The sequence below is a fragment of the Lithobates pipiens genome, unplaced genomic scaffold (genome assembly GCF_037356315.1).
Source record: "Lithobates pipiens isolate NorthernLeopardFrog02 unplaced genomic scaffold, aLitPip1_a1.2 Scaffold_8, whole genome shotgun sequence".
Lineage (NCBI taxonomy): Eukaryota > Metazoa > Chordata > Amphibia > Anura > Ranidae > Lithobates > Lithobates pipiens.
The window spans coordinates 626575035-626602969 of NW_027507903.1; the positions used below are offsets into that span (position 1 = coordinate 626575035).

At 47.1% G+C, this 27935-nt stretch overlaps 1 protein-coding gene across 2 annotated transcripts; it reads left to right on the forward strand.

Annotated features, from left to right (window-relative positions):
* The first annotated feature begins 20303 nt into the window (after positions 1-20303).
* LOC143961490 (olfactory receptor 10A7-like) lies at positions 20304-27065 on the forward strand. Of its 2 annotated transcripts, none has more exons than XM_077470790.1 (2): positions 20304-20408; positions 25542-27065. In XM_077470790.1, the coding sequence occupies exon 2, from the start codon at positions 25545-25547 to the stop codon at positions 26487-26489; it is 945 nt and encodes a 314-aa protein (XP_077326916.1). In that variant the 5' UTR covers positions 20304-20408; positions 25542-25544; the 3' UTR covers positions 26490-27065. The 2 variants fall into 2 exon arrangements, with proteins under 2 accessions (XP_077326916.1, XP_077326915.1); XM_077470789.1 differs by having other exon boundaries at positions 20312-20462.
* The last annotated feature ends 870 nt before the right edge of the window (positions 27066-27935 follow it).

A 27935-nucleotide genomic window follows, 5' to 3' on the forward strand; every position in this document is an offset into this window, starting at 1 on the left:
TTGCTCATCTCTGAGTGTCTCTATATTTCGTACATACAGCCGGTCAGTGAGGAGAAGGAGAGATGATCTGTGTTGTCAGCCAGGGATCAATGAGTTTATAGAAGTTTTACAGCTTTACACACACTGATCACCCAGATAGTGTCCCCAAACAGTTTCCTGTCACAGTGTCCTGTCACAGTGTCCCCACTTGGGATGAGCCGAACACCCCCCGGGTTCGGTTCGCACCAGAACTTTTGAACAAACCCCAAATTCGAACGAACGTTAGAACCCCATTGAAGTCTATGGGACTCGAACGTTCGAAATTAAAAGTGACAATTTTAACGGCTAATATGCAAGATGCTGTCCTAAAAAGGGTTTGGGGACCTGGCTCCTGCCCCAGGGGACATGGGTCAATGCCTAAAATGTTTTTAAAAATGGCAGTTTTGGCGGGAGCACTGAAAAAGTGAAATATTCCTTTAAATATCGTGCCTGGGGGGTGTCTGTAGTATTCCTGTGAAGTGTCACGTGTTTCCCGTGTTTAGAACAGTCCCTGCACAAAATGACATTTAACGGAAATAACGTCATTTAAAACTGCTTGCGGTTTTAATGTTATATCTGGTTCCTGCAATATGGTTGAAAATCATTGAGAAAAATGGCATGGGTAGCCCTCCCTGCCCATTTCCAGCCCCTTTGGGTCTTGTACGCATATTAAGGGGAACCCCATACCCATATTAAAAAAAGGAAACACGTGTGGCCCCCAGGCCCTATATACTCAGAACAGCAGTATACAGGCGGTGCAAACAAGACAGGGACTGTGTAGGTTTGTTGTGTTAAGTTGAATCTGTTTGTAATTTTCAACTGGTACATTTTTAAAGTGTAGCTCCAGTCAAAAAAACAATTTTTAAGCTTTTTGGAAAACATAGGGAAGGGTTATCACCCCTGTATAATTTGTTTTGCCATCCGTCTTTTTTCATCTCACTTGCTGTTGTCTCCTTCCATTTGCAAGTAGGAGATGTTTGTAAGTTGGATGTTTGAAAGTAGGGGCCTGCCCTATATGCTCTGCAGAAATGTGGGAACAAGGTGTTGGTTTTGCCACAACATTGTAAGCCCTCAAAGTGACTCTTGGTGGGCACTGGAGCGCCCTGCTGTGAACAATTATATCAAGAATTGTAATTACATGCCATTGTTGAACAGTGGTAGAAAAAATGACCTTTGGTGGTTGTGGTGCTGGTGCCACAACACTATAAGTCCTCACAGTTACTCTGGGTGGGTACAGGAACGGGCCCTCCTGTGAAATATTATATCAAGAATTGTAATTGCATGTCCCTGTTAAACAGGGGCAGAAAAATTGGGCCTTAGGCACTGGTGCTGGTGCCATGACACTGCAACCTCTCCCATATACTCTAGTTATAGTGCAGGAATTAGCCCTGCTGCAAAGCATTGCATCAAAAATTGTAATTAAACGCCCCTGTTAAACAGGGGCAGAAAAACTGGGCTTTAGGCACTGGTGCTGGTGCCATGACACTGCAATCTCTCCCATATACTCTAGTTTTAGTGCAGGAATTAGCCCTGCTGCAAAGCATTGCATCAAAAATTTGTAATTAAACGCCCCTGTTAAACAGGGGCAGAAAAATTGGGCCTTAGGCACTGGTGCTGGTGCCACGACACTGCAACCTCTCCCATATACTCTAGTTGTAGTGCAGGAATTAGCCCTGCTACAAAGCATTGCATCAAAAATTGTAATTAAATGCCCCTGTTAAACAGGGGCAGAAAAATTGGGCTGATGGCATCACCCAGAACCAGAAATGTTCTTCCAACATATCAGCGGAGGAGGAAGAGGATAGACAATCAACATAACAGGACAGTCACTCAGCATCAGCATAGGCAGTCTTAAAGGGATGTGATATTTCAAAAAAAATTATTCGGTTACATCAGCTTCAGGTGCTTGGTAGCTGTGGGTGATCCTAGACTGATTCATCTTGATGAAGGTCAGTCGATCAACTGATTTGGTGGACAGGCGCACCCTGTGATCGGTAACAAAGCCACCAGCAGCACTGAAGGTGCGTTCCGAAAGAACGCTGGATGCAGGACAGGCCAGTAGCTCAATTGCATACTGTGCAAGCTCTGGCCAGTGATCCATCCTCAAGACCCAGTAAGCCAGAGGATTTTCGGTGGGAAAGGTGTCCAAGTCTGACCTTGCCCCTAGGTATTCCTGCACCATGTAAATCAGACGCTGGCGATGGTTGCTGGAACCGATCATACCTTGGGGCTGCGGACTAAAAAATTGTCTGAAAGCATTGGTCAGACAGCCACCTTCTCCACCACTCCTTCTGACCGATGCCTCAGCAACACATTGTCCAGGACCAGGAGTTTGTAACCTCCCAGTCTCGGGGAACGCGTTGCACAGACCTTTCTGCAAGGCCTCCCGGAGATGTCTCATCCTCTGCTCCCTCTGCAATGGCAAGATAAGGTCGGCAACCTTACCCTTGTACCGTGGATCAAGGAGAGTGGCCAGCCAGTGATGGTCCCTCTCCTTGATCCGAAGAATACCAGGATCCTTCCGCAGGCTTTGCAGGATCAGGGAGGCCATGCAGCGTAGGTTAGCTGAGGCATTCAGTCCGGAGTCCTCTGGGTCACTAAGGACAACATGATCCGCAGCTACCTCCTCACAGCCACGTACAAGTCCACGGGTTTCTTGGGACTGTAAATCATCCCTACAAGACTGCTGCTGCTGCTGATGCTGAATGCCAGCCTCCACCTCCATGCTGACACAATCATCCTCCTCCTCCTCCTCCTCATCCTCTTCCTGTGTGATGGGTGGCACAGTAGGAACACTGTCTGGATAAAGGGGGCCTTGAGAGGCAAGGAAGTCCTCCTCTTCCTGCCTCTGTTCTGCCTCAAATGCCCTGTCCATTATTCCACGCAGCGTATGCTCCAAGAGGTGGACAAGAGGTACAGTGTCACTGATGCATGCACTGTCACTGCTCACCATCCTTGTGGCCTCCTCAAACGATGACAGGACAGTGCATGCATTCCTGATCATGCCGCACTGGCATGGTGAGAAAAAAACAAGCTCCCCTGACCCTGTGCTGGTGCCATAGTCGCACAGGTACTCATTGATGGCCCTCTGCTGCGTGTTCAGCCGCTGCAGCATGGCCAACGTTGAGTTCCACCTGGTGGGCATGTCACATATCACAAATGTCGCCTATGTGACATGCCTGGGGGGCATGTCACATAGGCGGTTCTTGGGCAGGTTCAACTCCTTTTGGAGCTCAGCCAGCCGAGCACAGGAATTATATGATCGGCGGAAATGCACACAGACTTTCCTGGCCTGCTTCAGGACATCCTGTAAGCCCGGGTACCTGCCCAAGAACCTGTCGGAGGGCGGAGAGGAGGTTGGTGCCATTGTCGCAAACCACCATTCCTGGCTTAAGCTGGCGTGGTGTCAACCACCTCTCGGCCTGCCCCTGCAGAGCTGACAAAATATCCGCCCCAGTGTGGCTCCTGTCCCCTAAACAAACCAGCGCAAGCACGGCATGGCATCATTTTGCCTGCGTACTTGCGTAGCCCCTGGAACGCCTACGGAGCACCGCTGGTTCTGAGGACAGAGCACTGGAAGAGGCCATGGAGGAAGAAGAAGAGGAGGGAGTGGAGGAGAGAGGTGTGTCACAACCAATAGTAGCATTTTGGAGGCGTGGTGGCAGAACAACCTCCAACACTACTGCACCTTGTCCTGCATCCTTCCCAGCTGCCAGAAGAGTGACCCAATGGGCCGTGAAAGACAGGTAACATCCCTGTCCATGCCTGCGGGACCATGAGTCAGCGGTAATATGCACCTTACCGCTGACCGTCCTGTCCAGCGAGGCAAGGACATTGCCTTCCACATGCCGGTAGAGAGCCGGAATCGCCTTCCGTGAGAAAAAGTGGTGTTTGGGGACCTGCCACTGAGGAACCGCACATTGTACAAACTCACGGAAGGGGGCCGAGTCTACCAACTGAAAAGGCAGCAGTTGAAGTGCTAGCAATTTAGCCAAGCTAGCATTCAACCGCTGGGCATGTGGATGGCTGGGAGTGAACTTCTTTCACCGGTCCAGCAGCTGGGGCAGGGACATTTGCCTGCTATAATCGGACGTGGGTGTACTGCTAGCAGAGTGCCCGGAAGCACTTGGCTGTGACACACCTAATTCTACACCTTCATTCCTCTCAGAGCAGGTTTCAGAGAGGACTGAAGGTCTAGTGGGGTTGGAGATGCCAGCTGATGAGGAGCAAGGAGAGGTCTGCTTTGTTATTTGGTGTCGGTCTTTGAGGTACGCTTGCCAACGAGCTGCATGGCAGGTCAACATATGTCTGGTCAAGCATGTGGTGCTCAAGTGGCTGATGTTTTGGCCACGCGAGATACGCTTGAGACATATGTTGCAAATAGCAGCGGTGCGATCTGATGCACTCGTCTCAAAAAAGGCCCACACCAAAGAACTTTTAGAATAACACGCAGAGGCAGCGCCCTGCACAGGCGGAGCTCTGCGGTGTGATTCAGTCGGTGTGCTGCCCCTAAGCTGGCCCCTGGAGGGCATCCTGCCTCGTTGGACATGTGCCTCCTCCTCCTCCTCCTCTCTCCTACCAGGCACCCACGTGGAGTCAGTGCCCTCATCATCCCCTCCCTCTTCATCGCTGGAGCAAACATGGCAGTATGCTGCAGCTTGTGGAACATGACTGCCAGATTGCTGTCCTTCTTGAGCATCCCCTCTCTCTGCATTCACGCTACTGCCTTCCTCTAGCTGAGTATCATCATCAGAGCCTACAAAACACTGGGCATCCTCCTGGAGCATGTACCCAACACTGTGCTCAAAGAGTTCAGGAGACTCCTCAGGAGGACGTGGTGGGTCTAGGGAAGGAGTCACTGATGATGACATTGAGAGGAGGGAAGACGATGCGTTGGCAGCTGCTTTGCTAGTACCCTGAGCCTGGGTGAGAGAGGATGAGGAGGATGAAGAGGGCTTGGTCATCCACTCTACCAAGTCGTTGGCATGTTGCGGCTCAACATGTCCAGCTGCCGAAAAGAAGGACAAGCGTGTCCCATGGCCACGTGCTGATGATGACGATGCACCGCGTCCACGACCAGCACTGTTGTCTCTAGACACAGAGCCTGCTTGCCCTCTTTTATCGGCTCGCGCCTGTCTGCCTCTTCTTGCTGGCCTTCCAGACATGGTAATGGCCTGAAGGGAGTTGGGAAAACCAGCAAATGGGTAGTGTATATTGTGCTGGAGGCACACACAACTTCCACTAACTCCTGCAGATGGCAGATGGCTCAAATAGAGAAGAGCTATGTAGGTGGATATAGCGGTGTATACTGGGTTTAGAGCACGCAGACAGCACACACAATATCCTAACGCTGAATGAAAGCTTTATTTAAAACGAGCAAGATAGTTAGCTATATAGGTGGAAATTTTTATTAAAATAAAACTGCTACTGATTTACGTAATCAAGAACTTAAGAAAGACTCATACTTGAGCAAAAAAAAGAACAAAAGAACAACTTGTACAAATGCTTTTAGATAGACAGGATCTATTCAAACTGCCCATAACACCCATATCGGACGACCCCTAGTCCCATGATCATCTGGACTACTAAAAAAAAAAACAAAAAAAAAAAAAACCTATCCAAACAATTTCCAATCATTATCCTAACTATGTACATTTATATTACATACCCCCTATAGGCAGGAACGTAAAGAAACTGACGGTGCATACCATGTTTTTAAAATTAAGTTGCCCAAAAGCTAAAAAAAGGGGGAGAAAGGACAGACAGACCACCACCTAAGGAAAAGAAGGGGGAGATCATCAAGGTGGCCGGAAAGAGAACCCTCTCCACAACCTAGCACACCTTTCCCTACCCATTCTTTCCCCCTCAAGAAACCTCACCTTACCCAATCCCCGAACGATATCCCCCGCCACCTCATGCATGGGCAGGAACTTGCCCCTAGTGGACACTAAACACCGAGCGTGCCAAGTGTAGTAAAGGCATATGACACTAAATACAGTGATGATAACACAAAACCCCTCCGGGCTCTGAAGTCACCGTACACCCTCTCAGGATAGGCAAGGGCCCGGAGACGGGGATAGCCAATGGCATCTCCAACCTCCCCCAGAACCTCCAAGTTGAAAGGGAACTCGACCAAAAAGTGGTCCATGGTCTCTAGCACCCCACCACACTCAGGGCGAGGACAGCCTCTGTCCTCTGGGCTCCGGTACTTCAAGTTCGATCTCACATAGAGTCGTCCGTGGAACGCCCTCCATGCGAGATCCCAGAACTTGGCAGGAATTCTCTTGGAATTCAGGAGGGCTAGTCCCTCCCTGAGAACCCTGTCTGGACAGTCCCTTAAGGCCAGTGGTCTCAGAACGTCCGAGGCCATGACCCTCTGGTACAGCTCACGCCTGCCCAGGGAGCCTACCTCTAAGGCCGTTATCCTCCACCGCCTTAGTACTTTCAGGGCGGTTGGGACATAGGCGGGGAGGTACCCGTGGGACCTCCAAAGGTCACCCGGGCGACCGCCCCCCTCCCACCTGCTCAGGAACACTAGGAACCAATTCTTGCACGAACGTTCCCACAGAGAGGGTTCGTCCACAAAAATGGATTGCAGATTGAACTTCAGGAACACCACAGTGAAAAAAACCGTGGGGTTGATCATGTCCAAACCGCCCTCCCCTCTCCGCCGATACGTGACCTCCCTTTTTATCAGGTTCAGTCTGTTTCCCCACAAAAGCAGAAAAAACAGACCGCAGACCCGCGCATAGAGTGATTCTGGCAACAGACATGCGTAGCTGACATAGAGGAACTCGGGAAGCAAATAGGTTTTAACCAGGCTCACCCTTTCCCTCAAAGACAGCTTCCAGCCTTTCCAGGCGTTAACTTTCTGGGTGGCACTTACCAGCCTGCGCTCCCAATTTAGCTTGGGATAATCACCCTGGCCAAAATAAATGCCTAAGGCCGCGTACACACGCGCGGACTGTTCGCCCAACCTTGTCCGCTGAACAGTGTTTGGGCGGACAGTCCGCTCGTGTGTGGGGCTTCAGCGGACAGTTTCAGCGGACAGTTGGCCGAACAAGGTCTTACGGAAATTCCGAAAAACTGTCCGCTGAAACAAGGTTTCAGTGGACTGTTCGCTCGTGTGTAGGCTTGTTCGGCCAACTAAGTCTCGCGCATGCTCAGAAAGGATTTCCACGTCGGAAGGTTGCATTGCAGTGTATAGGACGTCGTATTTTTCGTCCCGTCGTACGTGCCGTTCACGTCATCGCGCACGGTTTCAGCAAACTGTTCGTCCGTCGTGTGTGGCCATGTCCGTCCATGCTAAGTTTGAGCGGACTGTTCGCTCAAACTGTTGGACGGACAAAGTTGGGCCAACAGTCCGCGCGTGTGTATGCGGCCTAAGATTTTAACCTCTGGTCGGGGCAGGGGAAAAACGTCCGGGAGGTCGAACTGCTCACCCTCCCTTCCCAACCAGAGAGCTTCACTCTTGCCCAGTTGACCAACGAACCAGACGCCTCGGAGTAGCCTCCAATCTGTGTTTCCACAAACTGGGCCTCCTCTCGGCTAGCCACTACCACCGAGACGTCATCCGCGTAGGCCACCACCTTCACCGCTTTATCGGGGCCACTGCCGGGCTCCATCAGGACCCCCCTCAGCTGCCCACAGTCTAGCCTTCTTACGAAGGGGTCGACTGCAAAGACATAGAGCAGGGGACTCAGCGGACAGGCCTGCCTAACACCAGAGTCCACCGGAAAGGTAGGACCCACCCAACCATTGACCAGAGGGAAGCTCTCGGCCCCTCTGTATAAAGTCCTGAGCCAATCAATAAATCGATCAGGCAGGCCGTATCTCCCCAGGAGAAGCCAGAGGTACTCATGGTCTACCCGATCAAAAGCTTTCGCCTGATCTAATGCAAGCAGATACCGCCCATCACCCGTTGCCCTGCACCTCTCCACAGCCTCCCGGACGTTAAGGACTGCACTAAAGGTGCTACGGCCGGGAACTGTGCAGTTCTGGGAGGCAGACAGCAGCTTGCCCGCAACAGCAGACATACGCGTAAGCAAAATCTTTGCCAGAATCTTTCTATCCATGGAGAGAAGGGCGATAGGACGCCAATTCTCAACCACGGACGGGTCCTTCCCCTTGGACAGAAGGATCAAGGCCGACCTTCTCATCGAGGGAGGGAGCAGGCCAGATGCCAAACACTCACTGAACACCTCCCTCAGATGAGGAGCCAAAAGGCTCTTAAAGGCTTTATAAAATTCTGCCGTGAACCCATCAGGCCCCGGCGACTTCTTTAGAGACAACGAGTCAATAGCCTGCTCAATTTCGGCCACTGAAATTCCTTGGCTCTCCTCAGATCCAACGGCTTCTTCCGAAGGATGTCTGAAAAATGGGCTCTGATGATCCCCAGGATGCCTGGCTTGGACCTTACCAGGGAACTCGAGGGATCTCTCAGTCCATGTATGACCTTCCCACTCACCGCATCCCCACAGCTTTTGTAGGGATCCGGGTTGGTGAACTTCCCGTAATCCCTCTCCAGCACCAGGGAGGCGAGACGGTCATACTGACACTCCCTCATCTGGAGCTTCAGATCCGAGATCTGGTCCTGAGGGCCACCATCAGAAACCAAGCAATCTAGCTGCCTGCGTAACTTCTGGTAGGCCTGATACCGGGATGCTGCCCGATGGCCCGAGACTTCCCGAAAGAAGCCCTCCGACCTCTTCTTCACCACTTCCCACCATTCCTGGTGGGAGCAGCCGCTCTCAAGGAGCGAGGCTTGTTCTAAAAAGAAGTCCTCATAGGCCAATCTGATTTCAGGGTCCTCAAGTAGCGACCCGTTTAATCGCCACAGGCCCCTTCCTTTCTGAGGGGTGTCCACCACATTCAGAGTGACCGACACCATACGGTGATCAGAGAACTCAACCGCATGCAGCGCAGGAGCTGCAAAGGACGAGTCCCCCTTCAAAAAAAACTATCTAACCTACTCCTACAACTACCTCTGGAATATGTGAAACCAGTGAGGTTGGGGAAGTGGCGAACGTGCACATCCACCAACCCAGCTTCCCTCACTATTCTATTCAAAAAGATACTATCATATCCCAGAGGGCCTGAGGTGCCTGCCCGGTCCTTTGACCTGGTGACCATGTTAAAGTCACCACCAAAGACCACCTGCTGGGATGTAAACAGGTATGGTTTCAGCAGCGTGAGAAGGTCCTTCCTCCCCCTCTGGGACTGAGGTCCATAAAAATTGATGAGGCGGAGGCATTCCCCCCTCACGACTGCGTCCACAATCAAACACCTACCGATTTCTAATTTAATCACTCGTCAACAAGCCACCGAACTAGTCTTAAAAAGGACCGCAACACCACTGCAGGGCTCAGCCGCAAGAGACCAGAGGGAGGGCCCATGTCTCCACTCCCTCTTTGCTAGGTGCATCTCTGCCACAGATGCCAGCCAGGTCTCTTGCAAAAACAAAATGTCGGCTTCAACCCGGCCGAGAAAATCAAAGGCTGAAAATCTAGCCGCCGCAGAACGCACACTTGCGACATTAATGGTCGCAAGGCGTATTGGAGCGGGTACCGCCATCCTTTGTGATTGAATTTTACGTTCCTCTCTATTTTACATTTCTAAAAGAATCAATCCTCCTCGGAGTCCGAGGAGGAAAGGATCCCGTATCTGTTCCATAGGGCCAGTGAGGAGCCCCCCCCCTGCCCCTGAACTCGTACTGGGCTGGGGGTCCTCACCACCCTCCTTCCCCGAAACCTTCCTCTTCCTCTTCTTTTTGGTTTTCTTCTCCCATTCCACTTTGGGAGGTTCCCTCCCACTCTCTTCATCGGACCTCCCACTGGAGATCTCCTTAATTCTCTTATTAACCCCCTTACCGGCCCCTGAGATGTCCATCGGGGTCACCCCTCCTGCACCAGCCTGCCGACCACTCACGACCACCGAAGAGGCCGGAGGGGGCATTAGTATAGCCGCCTGATCCAGGGGTGGGTGCGGTTTACCCGCAGATTTAATTACTGAAGGGAGGGGGAGGGAGGGGGTAAAGGAGAAGAAGGGGAAGCTGGGAGGGGGAGACCAGGGGGGGAGAGGGGAAGGGGGGGCAGGGGAAAGGGAGGAGGATAGGGGAGAAACAGGGGGAGGGTGATTTTTGGGCGAGGGCTTTTTCGCCTTGGCCGGCTTCCCAGGTGTTTTTGTTGCCGTTGCCCCATCTGACACAGGGTCAGACGGGGCCAGAGAACTCGCCGGCTCCCTCACTACGCCAGTTCCTGTCCTTGATCCGCGCCTGGGGGGGTCTGACCCTTTGAGGGAGGGGGGACCCCTCCCTCTGTGACCCTGAGGGGTTGGGATCCCCACTTCGTCTAGGGACCCCCTCACCCTCCGGGCCTGGGGCACCCCCCTCAGCCTGGCACCCCCTGAACACCTTGGGGCACCGACTAAAGGGGTGTCCCATTTCCCCACAGAGGTTGCAGACAATAAGCCTGCAACCCTCAGGTGAGTGGCCGAAGCCATTACATCTCACACAGCGGGGCATTGTGCAGTCCGTGCTGAGGTGCGCGGGACTGCCGCATTTGAAACAGCGACGGGGCTGTCCAGGGTAGAAGACCGGGATCCGGTCTCTACCTATGAAGGCGCTGCCAGGTACATGCGCCACGGTATTGTTGTGGCGCTTGAGCCGGATCCTGACCAACCACGCACCTGTCCAGACCCTGCGCTCATCCAAACTTTTCCTCAGCCCTGTCTGGAGCTGCCCGTACCGCGCCAGCCAGGTCGCGATGTCCTCAGGTGGGAGGGACTCATTCCTGACCAGTACAGTCACATTCTTTACCTCCTCCTGCCTCGAAAGAGGTATCACCCGGAAACTTTTCCATGGATCTGACTTCCTGACGAGCTCCTACAGTGTCAGGAAAAGCTCCATGGAGACCAAGGAGACGAAACTTACATCAAACTCCTTCGAGTTTGTGGGATGTATGACTGCAAATAAGTCCGAAACTTTAAAGCGCAGCCCCAGCAGATAGACGATGACCTGACCCCTGCTGGGACATGCAGACGTCCCTTCCCACCTGAGCTGCACCACATTCCGCCTGTGCCTCTCAGGGCCCCCCGTACCCCTCGTCCAGGCCTGCGCACCCTGGGGCTGATCCCCAGGGGGAGCCCGGAAATTCTGGGCGCCAAACTGGCCGTACAGGGGACCCAGGGGGACAGAGGAACCTGCCACCTGTGCAAACGAGCGCCCAGCCTTCAGGGCACCTAAGAGGTTTGCCTCCTCCTGTGTGCCCAAGATGAAAACTGGGTCTGTGGGGGAAGGGCCAGACCCCTGACAGACCAGACTCCCTGGCTCAGTGCCTCTACCCACCGCATCCCCACCAACCGGCATCTCACTCCTTACCGCGGGGGAAGGAGCAGTACCCCCTACAGCTATATGATCCTGGGGGGGAGCCACCTCCATTTCTTCAGGACCCCGCTCCTGTGACCCCTCCAAACCCCATATGAAATCCAGGGCCGAGCACTCGCTCCTCAAATCCCCCATCGGGGACTCACCCCAGCATACTTGTCCTGCTGGAAGAAAATCCCCAGAGGACGCTAAAGCTGTTATCTCCAGGGAGGTCTCCAACACCACCACCTCCTCTCCCCCAACGAGCGACACCAACGGCCCCCCTAGCTGAAATTCCGGTGTCCCCACTTCCGTTTTAGGCCCTTTTAGGACTTCCGGGGTCACCGCTGGCATCACTTCCGGTTCCCGGAAGTCGATGAGGTCACTTCCTGTCTCGTCACCCGGAACAGGAAGTGATGCACCCGCCCCCATCCCACCACTCCTCCCAGTGTCAGCAGAAGATGCTTGTCCACATTGTCTATCCGAGACCGCACATGTGTCCGTTACCATCAGCACCTCCCCCTCTCTCCATGCGGCTGCGGCGGGGGCCGCCATTATGGCCGGTTTTCCTCGCACCGCTATGGGTCTGGCGGGAGTCGTCGGGGTCACCGATGGGGGGTCGGACTGCACTGTCCACTGGGGACTTCTGACAATTGGCTTTCACTGGCCCCTCCGACGGCTCTCTGGTGAGGACCACCATCAGTTTCTTGTGACTTGTGATTCCACCGGAGCTTTTACGTGCTTCATCGGGTACCCTACCCGGATCCTCCTGGACTGCGGCCATAGGCATGGCAGGTGTTAACACAGGAATCCGGGGACCCTCCGCACTGACAGCTCCGGGGGTCATACATTCCTGACCGGCCATGGATTGGTCGTCTCTGAAAAACGTTGTTTCCACTGGGGTCTGTTGTACTGCTACATCAGGTGAGAGTTTCAGGGGGGACTTCAGGGGGGCATTTCCTCGTCTCACCGCCTGGGTTCCTTCCTGGCTGGTCTTTAGAAGTTCTTTCTTCACCTCTGGCAAAAAACTTCGCTCACCCTTTCCACGCTCGCAGAGACCGCCCAGCAGCCGCCAGAGGTCCCTGCATTCAAGCTTCAGGCCGTCTATGGTCTCCCTATATTCACGACGCTTGCTGCTGGCTGAGCGGTCCCTGCAATTTCGTAGGTCGGCCAGTCGCTCTGAGCGCTGTGCATAAGTCGCCGTGGCCTTCTGTATAAGGGTTTTTACCCCCTCTCTCCTTTTCTGGAGCTTGCTTGGGCCCTCTCCCGGCTGGGCCCAGGTCCAGTCCATTAACTCAGACTGTGTGACCAAGAACAATGTCTCCTCCCTGGAGAGGTCTCTCACCCCAGGGGTGGTTGTCTGAGACCCAGGCCGGGAAAGAGGCCCCGAGCCTGGGCTGGCCGACGCCATAAGGCCGGATGTCCAAGACAGCTGCGGTTCTCCACAGAGCTCCTCCACGCACGTCTGCTCTCTTGGAAAGCCTCTCCAGGTGTGTGCTGGGTTCAGGGCACGCAGACAGCACACACAATCTCCTAACGCTGACTGCAAGCTCTATTCAAAACAAGCAAGATAGTTAGCTATATAGGTGGATATAGCGGTGTATACTGGGTTCAGAGCACGCAGACAGCACGCACACTCTCCTAACGCTGACTGCAAGCTCTATTCAAAACTAGCAAGATAGTTAGCTATGTAGGTGGATATAGCGGTGTATACTGGGTTCAGAGCACGCAGACAGCACGCACAATCTCCTAACGTTGACTGCAAGCTCTATTTAAAACGAGCAAGATAGTTAGCTATATAGGTGGATATAGCGATGTATACTGGGTTCATAGCACACAGACAGCACGCACAATCTCCTACCGCTGACTGCAAGCTCTATTTAAAACAAGCAAGATAGTTAGCTATATAGGTGGATATAGCGGCGTATACAGCGTTCAGAGCACGCAGACAGCACGCACAATCTCCTAACACTGACTGAAAGCTCTATTTAAAACGAGCAAGATAGTTAGCTATATAGGTGGATATAGCGGTGTATACTGCGTTCAGAGCACGCAGACAGCACGCACAATCTCCTAACACTGACTAAAAGCTCTATTTAAAACGAGCAAGATAGTTAGCTATATAGGTGGATATAGCGGTGTATACTGCGTTCAAAGCACGCAGACAGCACGCACAATCTCCTAACACTAACTGACAGCTCTATTTAAAACAAGCAAGATAGTTAGCTATATAGGTGGATATAGCGGTGTATACTGGGTTCAGAGCACGCAGACAGCACGCACAATCTCCTAACACTGACTGCAAGCTCTATTATAAAAGATAGATATATCGCTAGCTATATAGGTGAATATAGAACGAAAAATCGGCCGATAACGATCGGTGTATACTGTGTTGAAGGTACACAGAACACCCACTAACTGCTACAGATGCCAACACACTACACAAGGCCGCCGCGCTGGCAGCCTTATATAGTGTGGGGCGTGTACTACACAGCCTAAGCTATGATTGGCCACAGGCATCCTGCCTGTGGCCAATCATGGCTCTCCTCGCTGACGGCGCTGTGATTGGCCAAGCATGCGGGGTCACAGTGCATGCTTGGCCAATCATGAGCCAGCAATGCACTGCGCCACCGCAGTGCATTGTGGGCCGTGAGCGCCACACGAATTTGGCACGAATGGCCCATAACGTTCGGAATTTGCAGAATGAGCGAACAGCCGATGTTCGAGTCGAACGTATGTTCGACTCGAACACGAAGCTCAACCCCAGTCCCCACACAGCGATCAACATCTGTCACACAGTAAAAACATATGTCCCGGTGAACATCTGCACATATCTGTCCCAGTGATCATCTGCGTATATCTGTCCCAGTGATCATCTGTGAACATCTGGTGCACATCTGTCCCAGTGATCATGTGCAAAGATCTGTCCCAGTGATCATGTGCACAGATCTGTCCCAGTGATCATCAGTACACATCTGTCCCAGTGATCATCAGTGCACATCTGCCTGAGTGAACACCTGTGCACATCTGTCCTATTGAACATCTGAGCACATCTGTCCCCATCATCATCTGCATACATCTGTCCCAGTATACATCTGTGAACAGCTGTCCAAGTGACATCGGTGAACCTCAGTAATATCATCAGTGCAGTATCAATATGTCTAAAACATTATTCATCAGTGAGGAGGTTTTCCAGATACTCCAGAGTATGAAGGGGCGAGAGTAGCGGGAAACTCTCTCCATCATACTCAGATAGTGAATGTGAGCCAGTAGAAATGAGTGGCTCTGAAATGGATTCTGAGGAGGAGAGAGTCCAAACAAAGAGGTTCAGGAGATCTGAGGAGGTGCAGGAATCCACCAGCAGGGCAGTAAATTGTGTGGCGAGCACAAGCAATGCAGCACTCCCAGATAATAGGCAGGCACCCACCAATAGTTCTGCAAGTCCTACTGCAGTGGCAATCACAAGCAGGGCCACATTTCCAGATGATGGGCCAGGTGCTAGTAACAGGGCGTCCCATCCACAAGAATGAGGTAGAACCCACACTAGCCTCCCAGACATAGTATTATATCCCACATTGCTGCCCGCTACTTCAGCAGAACTTATAATTCTCCTTTTAAAGTGCATACAGGCACTCAGATACAAATAGAAATTGTTACCCCAGTTTATTTTTTCCATTTATTTTTTTTAAATCATCTGCTAAATTACATTGTGGAGCAGTGTAATCTGTACGCCAGTCAATATATTGCCAGCAATCCTAATTCTTCATATGCCCACCCACCATTTGTGTGGAAACCCCTCACCATGGAAGAATTTAAAAATGTTCTTGAACTAACCTTGAACATTGGACTGACAAAAAAAATGAACTCCATGCCTACTGGTCTACCCAACCTATACATTATATGTCAGTCTACTCTTCTTTTATGCCCAGAACACGTTACAAGATAATAATGAGATTTTTACATTTCAACAATACAATACCCAGTGCCTCCCTCAAAATCATCCTGATTACGACAAACTAAAACAAAACAAAATTCAGCCACTAATCAACTTTTTTTGCTCTAGCTTCAAGCACATTTTTACTTCTGATATAAATATTTGTGTGGATGAATCCCTAGTCTACTTCACTGGAAGACTTGGCATCAAACAATATCTCCCTAGTAAACGGGCCAAATATGGGGTAAAATTCTACAAGGCATGACAGGGGCACGGTTTATATCTATGATTTAAAAACTTATGAGGGAAAGGACAGCAGGCTAAACCCTCCTGGATGCCCTAGCTATATGGGAACAAGTGTCAAAATTGTCTTTAACCACTTGACCACTGGGCACTTAAACACCCTTAATAACCTGACCAATTTTCAGCTTTTGGTGCTCTCACATTTTGAATGACAATTACTCAGTCATGCAACACTGTACCCATATGAAATTGTTGTCCTTTTTTTCACACAAATAGAGCCTTCTTTTGGTGGTATTTAATCACCTCTCAGTTTTTTATTTTTTGTGCTATAAAAGAAAAAAGACCAAAAATTCTGTGAAAAAATGAATTTTTCTTCGTTTCTGTTATACAATTTGGCAGATTAGTATTTTTTTCTTCATAAATTTTGGCCAAAATTTATACTACTACATATCTTTGGTAAAAATAAGTACAAATTGGTGGATATTATTTGGTCTTTGTGAAAGTTATAGAGTCCACAAGCTATGGTGCCAATATCTAAAAAAATTGATCACACCTGAAGTACTGACGGCCTATTTCAATTCTTGAGACCCTAACATGCCAGAAAAGTACAAATACCCCCCAAATGACCCCTTTTTGGAAAGAAGACATTCCAATGTATTTTGTAAAAGGCATAATGAGTTTTTTGAAGTTGTCATTTTTTCCCACAATTCTTTGCAATATCAAGATTTTTTTTCCTTTTTTTTTTTCCACAAAATTGTCATATTATCAGGTTATTTCTCACACACAGCATATGCATACCACAAATTACACCCCAAAACACATTCTGCTATTACTCCTGAGTACGGCGATACCACATGTGTGAGATTTTTACACAGCGTGGCCACATACAGAGGCCCAACATGCAGGGAGCGCCATCAGGCATTCTGGAGCACCCAGGACAATTCTGACATTTCTCTCCTACATGTAAAAATCATCATTTATTTGCTAGAAAATTACACAGAACCCCAACATTATATATTTTTGTTTAGCAAAGACCTTGGAGAATACAATGGTGGCCGTTGAAAATTTTTATCTCACACGGTATTTGCGCAGCAATTTTTCAACTGCATTTTTTGGGGAAAAAAACAGTTTTGTGCTTAAAAAAAACAAAAAAAAACAGTAAAGTTAGCCTAATTTTTGCATAAAGTGAAAGATGAAGTTACGCTGAGTAAATAGATATCGAACATGTCACTGTTCAAAATTGCACATGCCCGTGGAATGTCGCCAAACGTCGCTACTTAAAAATCCCCATAGGCGACACTTTAAATTTTTTTTACTGGTTACATGTTTTGAGTTACAGAGGAAGTCTAGGGCTAGAATTATTGCTCTCGCTCTAACGTTCATGGTGATACCTCACATGTGTTGTTTGAACACCGTTTTCATATGTGGGTGGGGCTTACGTATGCGTTCGCTTTTGTATGCGAGCACATGGGGACAGGGGCGCTTTAAATTTTTTTTTTTTTTTTTATTGTTCATTTTACTTTATTTATTTTAGTTTTACATTTTTTTCCCCAAAAATAAAATTTTGATTACTTTTATTCCTATTACAAGGCAATTTATATGGCAATTTATGGCATGGTATTGCAGAGTATTGGCGGGGTATTGGCGGGTATTGCAGAGTATTGGCGGGTATTGGGGTGTATTGCAGAGTATTGGGGGGTATTGCAGAGTATTAGCGGTATTGCGGGGTATTGCAGAGTATTGGGGGGTATTGCAGAGTATTGGGGGGTATTACAGAGTATTGGGGGTACTGCAGAGTAATGGCAGGGTACTGCAGAGTAATGGCAGGGTATTGCAGAGTAATGGGGGGTACTGCAGAGTAATGGCAGGGTACTGCAGAGTAATGGCAGGTACTGCAGAGTAATGGCAGGGTATTGCAGAGTAATGGGGGGTACTTTAGAGTAATGGCAGGGTATTGCAGAGTAATGGGGGGTACTGCAGAGTAATAGCAGGGTATTGCAGAGTAATGGGGGGTACTGCAGAGTAATGGCAGGTACTGCAGAGTAATGGCAGGGTGCTGTAGAGTATTGGGGGGTATTGCAGAGTATTTGCAGGGAATTGAGGGGTTCAATTCGGTGACCCTCCGCTGTACCGATTGGTACAGAGATGGGAGGGAGGAACCGGCATCATAACATGATGCCGGTTTGTTTACAAGTGATCACTCCGTCATTTGATGGAGCGATCACGTGGTAAACGGCCGCGACGAGCGGCTGTTTACCGTGATCCATGATGCGCCAGGTCCACTGGACCCAGCGGTCACGGATGCTCTCGTGTGCGCGCCCCAGGGGGCGCGCGAGACCAGAATTCTGGGAGGCCATTAATTAACGGCCTCTCAGAGTTAAACAATCGCCCTGAAGCCGTTAATCGGCTATGGGCGGTTGTTAAGTGGTTAAAGACTGATAGTACCGCTGTTCGGGAAGGGTTACCACCTGTATGTAGATCATTTCTACACAAGTGTCCCACTATTCTGCCATCTGTATCTGAAGCAAACTGTGGACTGCAGAACAGCACAAACCAACTGCAAGGGCTTCCCACAGAGATTGGTCACCACGAAACTGAAACGGGGGGAAGCTAGTTTGCGGAATGAAGAGCCCTAAAGTGGAAACATAAAAGAGACGTGTATATCCTTTCCACAAAACATGATGACACCTTGGTGGAACCTAAAACAAGACAAGACTATAACCTATTCATGAGGTGGTGGATATGCAAATGTTACAGTCCTACTTGCCCAGCAGGAAATCACTGTTTTGGTATAAAAAAAGTCGCCATTTACTTGTTTCAGTTAGCCCTGTACAATTTGTATGTTATATTTTCAAAGTGCACACAAAGAACCCTATCCTATCTAAAATATCAAGAGGACATTATTATAGCCCGTCAATCTGCATGGCCATGCCCCTGAACAAATTCACTCCGATTCAAGGACCAGACTTAATAAAAGTCACTTCCCCGACATCCTCCCTCTTACCCAAACAGGGCGCAAACCCCCAAAAAAATGTTGTGTATGTTCAAGTAAAGGAATTTGCCTTGACACCCAATACTACTGTCCCCAATGTCCCTCTAGCCAGGCCTATGTATTGGAGAGTACTTCCAGATCTTTCACACATCAATACACTATTAGTGAAGTATATGTGAAGTTAAGATATATTTGCAGTTTCCGGTATCTGCTGTTTCTGATTCTGTGTATGACCCAGACTGTTTATCGACTGTGAAGTGAAGATATTTTTCCAGTTTCTGCTATCTACTATTTCTGTGTATGACCAGCATTGTTTATCGACTATTCCTCTGCCTGTCACTTCAACTATCAAACACGTTTCTGCCTTACACATGAATTGACCCTAGGCCTGTTAAATGACCATGCTTTTTGCCTGCCCCCTGAACTGATCTTAGTGGGATTCAAGACAGCATATGTGAGGGGCTCCAGAATAGTTTTCTGAGCAGAGAACACTTTTTTGGCTTCTCTTTTGTAATTCTCAGATTAGGCTATGGAGACCAAGAGACTTTGAAGAGATTTGGATGGGAAGAAGCCTCCACCCCTGTGCTCAGGTCTTACCTGACCAAGGCCCTAAGCCTTATAGTTCTGCCTCCTGCTATCTGAACCTGGATTGCCTCTGTCTGCCATCTGAACTGACCATGCCTCTGCCTGTAACCTGAACTGACTATGCCTCTCCCTGCTACCTGTACTGCCTGCTTATGAACCATGTTCTTGCTTACTACCAGGACCAATACTTTGGCATATCTCTGCCTGCTGCCTGGACAATTTCAGGACAATTTCTTTTGGCTGTTTCTGATCACATCTCTGCTTGCTGTCTGGACTAGTGCTTTGCCTGTGCTGGAACAGTATTCCTGCCTGCTCCCTGGACAACTGCACTACTAAAACCACAAGTAATCATTTTTTTACCCTTTGCTCAGCAGAATGTATTTTGGGGTTTAGTTCTTGGTATGTATATGCTATGTGTTAGAAACCTTAAGGTGTTACTTGGATGTTGGGCCTCAGGCTGTGGAAAGGTCTCACACATGTAGTATCACCATGCTCAGGAGGAGTAGCAAAATGTATTTTACGGTATCATGTTTGGTCTGTACATGCTATGTGTTAGGAATATCTTATAGATTGACAATTTTGTGTGAAAAAGTATGTTTTCATTTTCTTTCCACATTTTCAAAAACTTGTGGAAACAAATAACATGTTCAAAAAATTCATTATGCCTCATAGAATATACATTGGGGTTTTTGCCTTCCAAAATGGGGTTATTTTGTTGATAATTCCACTGTCCTTGTACTCCAGTGCCTTCAAAAATGTGATAGGTAGTCAGGAAATTAGATTTGTCATTTATGCCTTTAGAATATCTGACGGTGCTACCTGGATGTTGGGCCCCTGTATGTGGCCAGGCTGTGGAAAAGTCTCACACATGTGGTATCGCTATACTCAGGAAGTAGCAGAATGTATTTAGGGTGTAATTCTTGGTATTTGCATGCTATGTGTTAGAACTATCTTATAAATTGACAACTTTGTGTAAAAAAAAATATATGTTTTGATATATTTGTGGCTCTAAAATACATTTTGTGGATGGACAGTCTACTAAATATTTGTTTTGTTTTGGTATAATAGATTATACCCAGTTGTTTTGAATATCATCGTAATTGGGCCTCTGAAGATTTTAGGCCAATAATAAAATTATCAGAAGATGTCAGGAAGACGCAATTGTTCTTTATAAAAACAGATCTTCTTAGCAGTACAAGACATTATAATATAAACAAAAATTGCTTCATGAGACAGTCTCAGTCATATACCATAATTTTGTTTTGGATAAGAAGGTAAAAATGAGGGTTTCTTTATATTTTCTTTTAGTATGGCATGTAAAAATAAAGGTATGTGTTATTTTTTTTTATTTAATTGCTTTCTTTCCTTGTTATTTTTTGGGATACATTGGCATATAAATTGTTCATAAATGTTACACAGAGTACAGTAATTGGTTCTAGGATTGAAATTTTTGGTGATTGTTCTTTGATTTATAAATATTTTTTAGACAGATGCATTCACTTTTTTATTTATTTTTTATTGTTTCTGTAATTTTTACCTTGTAACCCAGATAATAACACAATCCTGTGCATGCTCACTCTTGCCAGAGGGTTCCATGGTTGGCATCTATGATGGGCTTCAAATATGCGTGTCTAGGTTTATTTCAATGACATGAGGTGTAGGGATGTTAGTAGCTTTGAGAGGGAAAAATTTTTTTTTTTAAGCTTTCAGTTAAGTTCACATCTAATGACAAGGATACTGCATTTCTGGCAAGGTATGTTATGTACAGGTATGTTGTACACTAGGCCAGTCCCCCCTTGCCTGTTTTAAATGAAAATGTATTTTTTGTACTTGCCAAAAATCTTCTTGGACATAGAAGAACTAATGTAGCCAAGACACATAAGAACTGTTAAGCTGCAATATTATACATTTCAGCTATTGGGTTTAGTTTTTTTGTAAGGACAAAAATGTAAGTTGTATCAGGCGATTCTATATATGTCCCCTTCTGGTATTAAAAAAAATTACTTACCCCCCTCCCTCTAACCCATCCTACTAGGCATGTTTCCCCCTTACATTGTGAAGCTGGATATACTCACCTAAACACCCCCTCCAGGTCCCTCACTACTTTTGGTTTCAGTTGGGTTAACCGCTGATCCAGTGCTGAGATTCCAACCTAATATCACAGCTTCCCTGTGAGGACAGCATTCTTTTTGGGATCCTGAGAGGGACCCCACTACTGGACATTTTTTAGGAAGTATCCATGTCATGCAGTTACTGACTTTGGATACCCAAAGAAAGACCCTTCCAGGAAGGAAACAGAAAAAGGAGAAGGCTTGGGGTTGCAGCATCATATGGCCACCAGTTAAGGTAAGTAAAAAAGGAAATTTAGATTTTTCTTTTCTTTCCAGCAATCAGCTAGAGGGAGGTGTGGAGCGGGCAAAAAAATGTCACCTGAGTAGGGATTTAAATATCCAATCATTTCCAGGTTTTAAATATGTAGATGATTTGTGTAGCACATACACTATGTTATATGCTACAATAGTTCCCAAATAAGTTCACAAAACCTGTGTGCACATATAATAGGCTCTAAGGACATCTGTAACAAGAATTTTAAGGCAGGCATGTACTGTAGATCCTCCATTAGCAACATAAAACTGCTATACATTTCCCAGACAACTCTAGTTAACACATTTAAACATGTAGCAGTCCTCTGAAGATATGCCATTGGGGGCGTGACCGGATGCGGACATGGGTGAGGATGAGAGGTGTCTTGGAGTGAGCGTGTGGTGCTGTTCCTCCACTCTGCTCCGTTCAGTATGAGGCTGCGTTAATCAAACTAACCCTCCCTCCCCTGTGATCTCTGGCGCTATTATTGCCTGGTGTAAGGCGAGCCTCCAGTACCTCCTGAGATCCTATTTTGGTGTGGAGCGGCTTCTTTTACCTTCTCCTCTCTTGCTCCCTCCGCTCATGTGGTGGACAATGCAGTGCGGAGCTGCATGAGTTCAGTGTGTGACGGCTCAGCGTGTGGTGGCACTGAGCTACTGGACAAGAGGAGGAGAGGATATTGCGGGATCTCAGGCTCTGCTCCAGTCTCCAATGGTGGTCTTGACCATTCTGCTACCGTGTTGCTGCTGCTGCCGGTGAAAGAGGATCTTTGATGCCCAGTGCCACTGCTTTCTGTCTTGGAGGAAATTGTCCTTGGATCTGCTGGTGAGCCCTTCATGCACTCACTACACATTGGAAGGAGTGGAGTGCCCGCCCCCCCCCCCCCGGAGAAGCGGTGAGGATTTGTTTTGATACTGGCTTACCTGGTTGCTTCATTTTTGACTTTTGACTTTATAGAAGATTGGGTGACTCAAGTCCGCCGCACCACGTGGATGAGCAGGTTTGTATTTGCTAGCTGGATTGACTGAACTGACTGTATGTTTAAACACTCATATATGCCTGTATGCTTAATTGGCTATATGCTTATACCTCTTTGCCTGTGAAATAGTTGTGCTGTGGTGACAACAATCAGAGGAGGGCTGCTGGTATTCTGAATTGATAGTAGTTAATACAGCAAGATAATCAACAAATCTGACCAGTGCGACTTTCTGTGAGTTTTTTTACTGCAGGTTTTTATTCCAACTAAGGGATACATTCAATCTGTTAAGTAAAATAGCCATGTCTAGGAAAAGACCGCCAGAGGAGCATTTACTACAAGAGGGGCAGCAAATTACCCGCTCTTCGAAAGATAAAAGTAATCAGATGGCATCCGCTGCAGCCACTAAATTGGAGTGATATGCTCACTCTGCGTCGGTGTCACCTAGTAAACTGAGCTCTCAGCAATTTTTCAGACTAAAGAACAGAAAATCTCCTCTGCAGATAGAAAGAGCCAAGGGGGTACTTCTTCTAATCCACCTACCCCCTCTGCTACTAAAACCGTAAGCAACAAGGGACTGGGGGGAGGCAAAACCTCAAATGTTACTCTAAATACCACCGCAATTATTGCATCAACCCCCACAACAATCTCTGCACCTGTATCTATAATGTTGGAGGGGGAGCCCACTTTACAAGAGATATTGAATGCAGTTAAAGAGTGTAAAGATTAAATTTCTACTTTTGATAGCCAATTAAGATGCATTAAGGGGGAATTACTATCTATGAGACAAGAACTGTGCAAAACTATACAAAGGACTTCTGATCTTGAAGAACGGGTAAGTCTTGTTGAGGATGAGCTGAGTCCAGTGAAGCGTGAAATTAAATGGCTGAAAGACACAATAAATAACCAAGCTGCTAAGCTGGACGAGATGAAAAATAGGAACCCTAGAAATAATATTAGAATCGTAGGCCTCCCCGAGCGTAGTGAGGGTCCCAATTTAACATCTTTCTTAGAGGAATGGCTTAGGGAAACTTTTGGGGGTACTTCTTTCAGTCCTCTATTTGTGATCGAACGAGCGCATCGATCTCCCTCGAGGTCTCATCATACGGGGGACCACCCCAGGCCGATAATTAATGAAAATCCTCAACTATAACAACATAGTGACTTTGTTGCAAAGGGCCAGGGAGGTGGGGAGACATTAGGTTCGAGGGGGCCAGGGTTTCCCTTTACCCTGACTTTTCGTCTGATCTTCAGAAATGTAGAGCTGAATTTACTCCAATTAAGCGTAGTAAGATTAAGTATAAGAATATGCTCTCTTGTATCCGACTCGCCTGAGGGTGACGGCAGCTGGCCGAACCCTTTTATTCAATTCTCTGATGGAGGCAGCTCAATGGCTTGAAGAAAATAAAAAGGATCTATAAAGCTATTGATACATATGTTGGGATAAATATGTGATCACTAATATCTTGTGGGGACTATATACATGAAGGGAGGGGGGGGGGGGGGTGGTTGAGAGCATGTAATATTGTGTTTTTTTGTCAATACCATTTTTCCCCATTTTTTTTTCTTGGGGATAATATATTATATAAATATACACGATTATTTCACTCATAATAGGAGTGGGGGGGTTGAATAGCACTGGGTGGGATTAAATTGTATGTAGATATGAGTGTTAGGGGGCAGTTTAGCTACCTATTTTGGTTACAATTTATATCAATTACATTAAGAATCACATTTACAAGAAAGCGGTGGGAGGAATTCAGGAAGGTCACGGGTGTACCCCTAGGGGGAAGCCCTGATGGGCAGGGAAGGAGGGAGAGGTGAGGGGCGATGTTGGAGAACCAGGAAATAAGGGGGTAGGGTGGGTAGGGAGGAAGATAATGAGCAGACACCAATATGTACACAATTAAATATTCACCATATGAGAGGCGATATAAGGGGTAACTACACGTATGGGGGCAAGAACCGAAGGCAGGGAGGGATTGGCATATTAGTGTTGTTGGGGATTTTTGGTAAATTACCTGGTTTTACTAGTTTTTTCTTTTTGACATTAATTTTTTTTTTCTTTCTTTTGCTTTTTTTTTTTTGTCCTTATTAGAATATGTTTTTTTTGTGCTTATTAGAATATGTTTTTACAAGATAGGATGCAGGCTAAAACACTTAGTGTAATATCATGGAATGTACGAGTTCTGGGAGATCCGGCTAAGAGGGATCTGGTGTTGTCATCATTGGAGGGTAAAGGGCCTGGATTATTATGTTTACAGGAGACTCACCTGACCGGCGAGAAGGCTCCATTGCTCTGTGGCTGAAAATTCCAGACCCAATTCCACTCTGTATGCGATTAATCTTTCTATAGAGGACATTTGTCAGACAGTAAGGAGGTGTGTATACTTCCGTATGGCTGTCTTTGCAGATGGGGGGGTTCATTGGAGGTTGGTAAAAACAATCTCAACTGCCTGTTTGTACTGCCCCTCAACCAAAAGTGTAAACTAAGCCTTAACAAATTAGCTGGACATTCACTTATGAGTATTTCATTAGTAATTGAAGAACTGTAATTGTTGTCTTAACTGTTTAGGCCCCTTTAACACTGGGGCAGTTTTCAGGCGTTATAGCACTAAAAATAGCGACTGTGTAGCGCCTGAAAAAAATGGCCCCTTTCACTCCAGTGTGAAAGCCGTAAGACTTTCATACTGGATCGGTGCGCTAGCAGGACGGTGAAAAAAGTCCTGCTAGCCGCATCTTTGGAGCGGTGAAGGAGCGGTGTATTCACCGCTGCTAAACTGCTCCTAACCATTGAAATCAATGAAACAGCGTGGCTATACCGCCAGCAAATTGCCACTGCAGCGGCGCTTTGCGGGCAGTTTTAACCCTTTTTCGGCCGCTAGCGGGGGTTAAAACCACCCCGCTAGCGCCTGCAGACCGCCGCTAAAACGATGGTAAAGCGACGCTAAAAATAGTGGCGTTTTACCGCCGACGGCCGCACCGCCCCAGTGTGAAAGGGGCCTAAGTGATCGAATAATTACTAAGTATACATTTTATTTATTTCAGTTCTCTTTTTGTTTTTAAGGCAATGTATGAAAACAACCAGACCATCTTTACTGAAGTCATCCTCTTGGGATTCCGAAGCTCCAAAGAAACCAGCATTGTTCTTTTCATTTTTCTCCTCATTGTTTATATTTTGACACTTTTTGGAAACCTCTTGATTATCACACTGGTCTGCTATAATAAAACCCTCCACATTCCAATGTACTTCTTCCTCATCCAGCTCTCCATATCTGATATTCTGCTAACCACAGATATTGCCCCAAACTTGCTTCACATGTTACTTCATAAGAGTGGCAAAATCTCTTTCACAGGCTGCATTTTCCAGCAATATATTTTTGATGTGATGGAATGTACTGAGTGCCTTCTTCTGACTGTAATGTCTTATGACCGATATTTAGCCATCTGTAACCCTTTGCATTACACTTCTATCATGAATGAGGTGTTTTGCATCAAACTTATCATATGTACTTGGTTGTTGAGCATTGGTGCCATGATGATTAGCTCAATTACAATAGCGTATCTTGATTTTTGTGGTCCAATTATAATAGACCATTTCTTCTGTGATGTCTCACCAGTGTTAAAACTTTCTTGTTCATATACGTTCTTGGCTAAATTGGCTCAATTTGAAATATTATTGTATAGCGTTCCTTTTATTTTATTACCATTCATAACTATTATAATATCTTATAGTTATATTATTTTTAGCATCTTGAGAATCCCATCCAACACTGGAAAAAAGAAAGCTTTCTCCACCTGCAGCTCTCACTTGACAGTGGTTTGTATATTTTATGTAACACTAATTGTTATTTATGCCTTTCCAGCAAGTGGACAGTCATTGACTATACGCAAATTAGTATCACTGATCTATACAGTGGGGACACCGCTGATGAATCCAATCATATACAGCTTGAGAAACAGAGATATAAAGATAGCTTTTGCTAAGTTAAGAAACGGTTTAGTTCATTTTTAGCAGATTTTTGAATTTAGGTAATGCCATTTATTGGCTAATTAAATAGATCTTTGAAACACTTTTTAAATATAGTGGTCTCTTCTTCAGGCAATACCTTATTATTAACGTGGTATAGCACTCTGCTACCATTGACCATGAACTTCATACTTTATATAACTTTGTTTTTGATTGCCAGTAAAGTTGACAGTTTTTGGCCCTGATTTACTAAAGCTCTTTTTGCATATGCCCGTGCATTGTTAGCCCTTGTACACACGGTCGGAGATTCCGACAACCAAATCCGTCGGATTTTGTCTGTCGGATTTTGTCTGAAACTGTTGCATACACACGGTCGGACAAAGTTGTCGGAAAATCCAATCTTTCAGAACGTGATGACATAATTTCGTTACAATGGGACTACGTTCAGACTAGTAGCCAATAGCTTTGATGTAGGAATTTGATCTGAGCATGCGTGGCACTTTGTCCGATCGGAATTCTCTACACATGATCAGAGTATGTCCGATCGGAGCATTTTGTCGGAAAATATTTCCAGCAAGTTGGAAAATTTGGTCTGACGGATATTTTCAGACGGAAACAGTCCGATGCTCCGATCAGACACATTCCGTCTGAATCTCTGATCGTGTGTACAAGGGCTTAGTATGTGCACAACCAGTCATGTCTTCACAGTATTTAGTGTACCCGTGATATGGAGAGGTTTGCAAACATTGTAGGCAATGCACACGTGGTAAAGAATTATGAATTAAGTGGCAACATTTTGAAATTTCATGAGTTAGGTGTATTTATCTAAATATTTCCCAAAATCAAACTTTGCATTGCATTGTTTTAGAGTAAAGGGCATGAAAAAAAACAAGGCAACTGTTGGGGAGCTTTGCCAACTGAGAAAGACAAATATTTGTTTTATCCTTTACTAATGATTAAATGACAACATTAAGTGATTATACTGTATGTTCTTCTAAAACAATGGTATTGTTGCTCCCCACATCTCTGGAGTGTCTTGTTGTACAATATTGAGAAACAGTTAAATTGATTGTAAAGTCTTGTTTTCTTTTTGTTCTTCTTTAAATAACAAACTTGTTATACTTACCTGCTCTGTTGTAGTGGAATTGCACAGTTCAGCCTGGACCCTCCTCTTCTCAGGTGCCTCTTAGCTGCTCCTGGCCCCTCCCTCCTGTTGAGTGCCCCCACGGCAAGCAGCTTGCTATGGGGAACCCGAGCTGCAGCTCCGTGTGTAAATTCAGATATGGAGCTGACATTCGGTCCTGCCCCCTCTCGCTCCTGATTGGCTAACTGATTTTTATTGACAGCTGCAGGGGCCAATGGTGCCACTGCTGTATCTCATTTAATCAGGAAGAAAGTCCCATACGACCGAGGGACTCGTGGACATTGCTGGATAGAGATGGGGCTCAGGTAAGTATTAGGGGGGCTGAGGGGAGGCTGTCACACACAGAA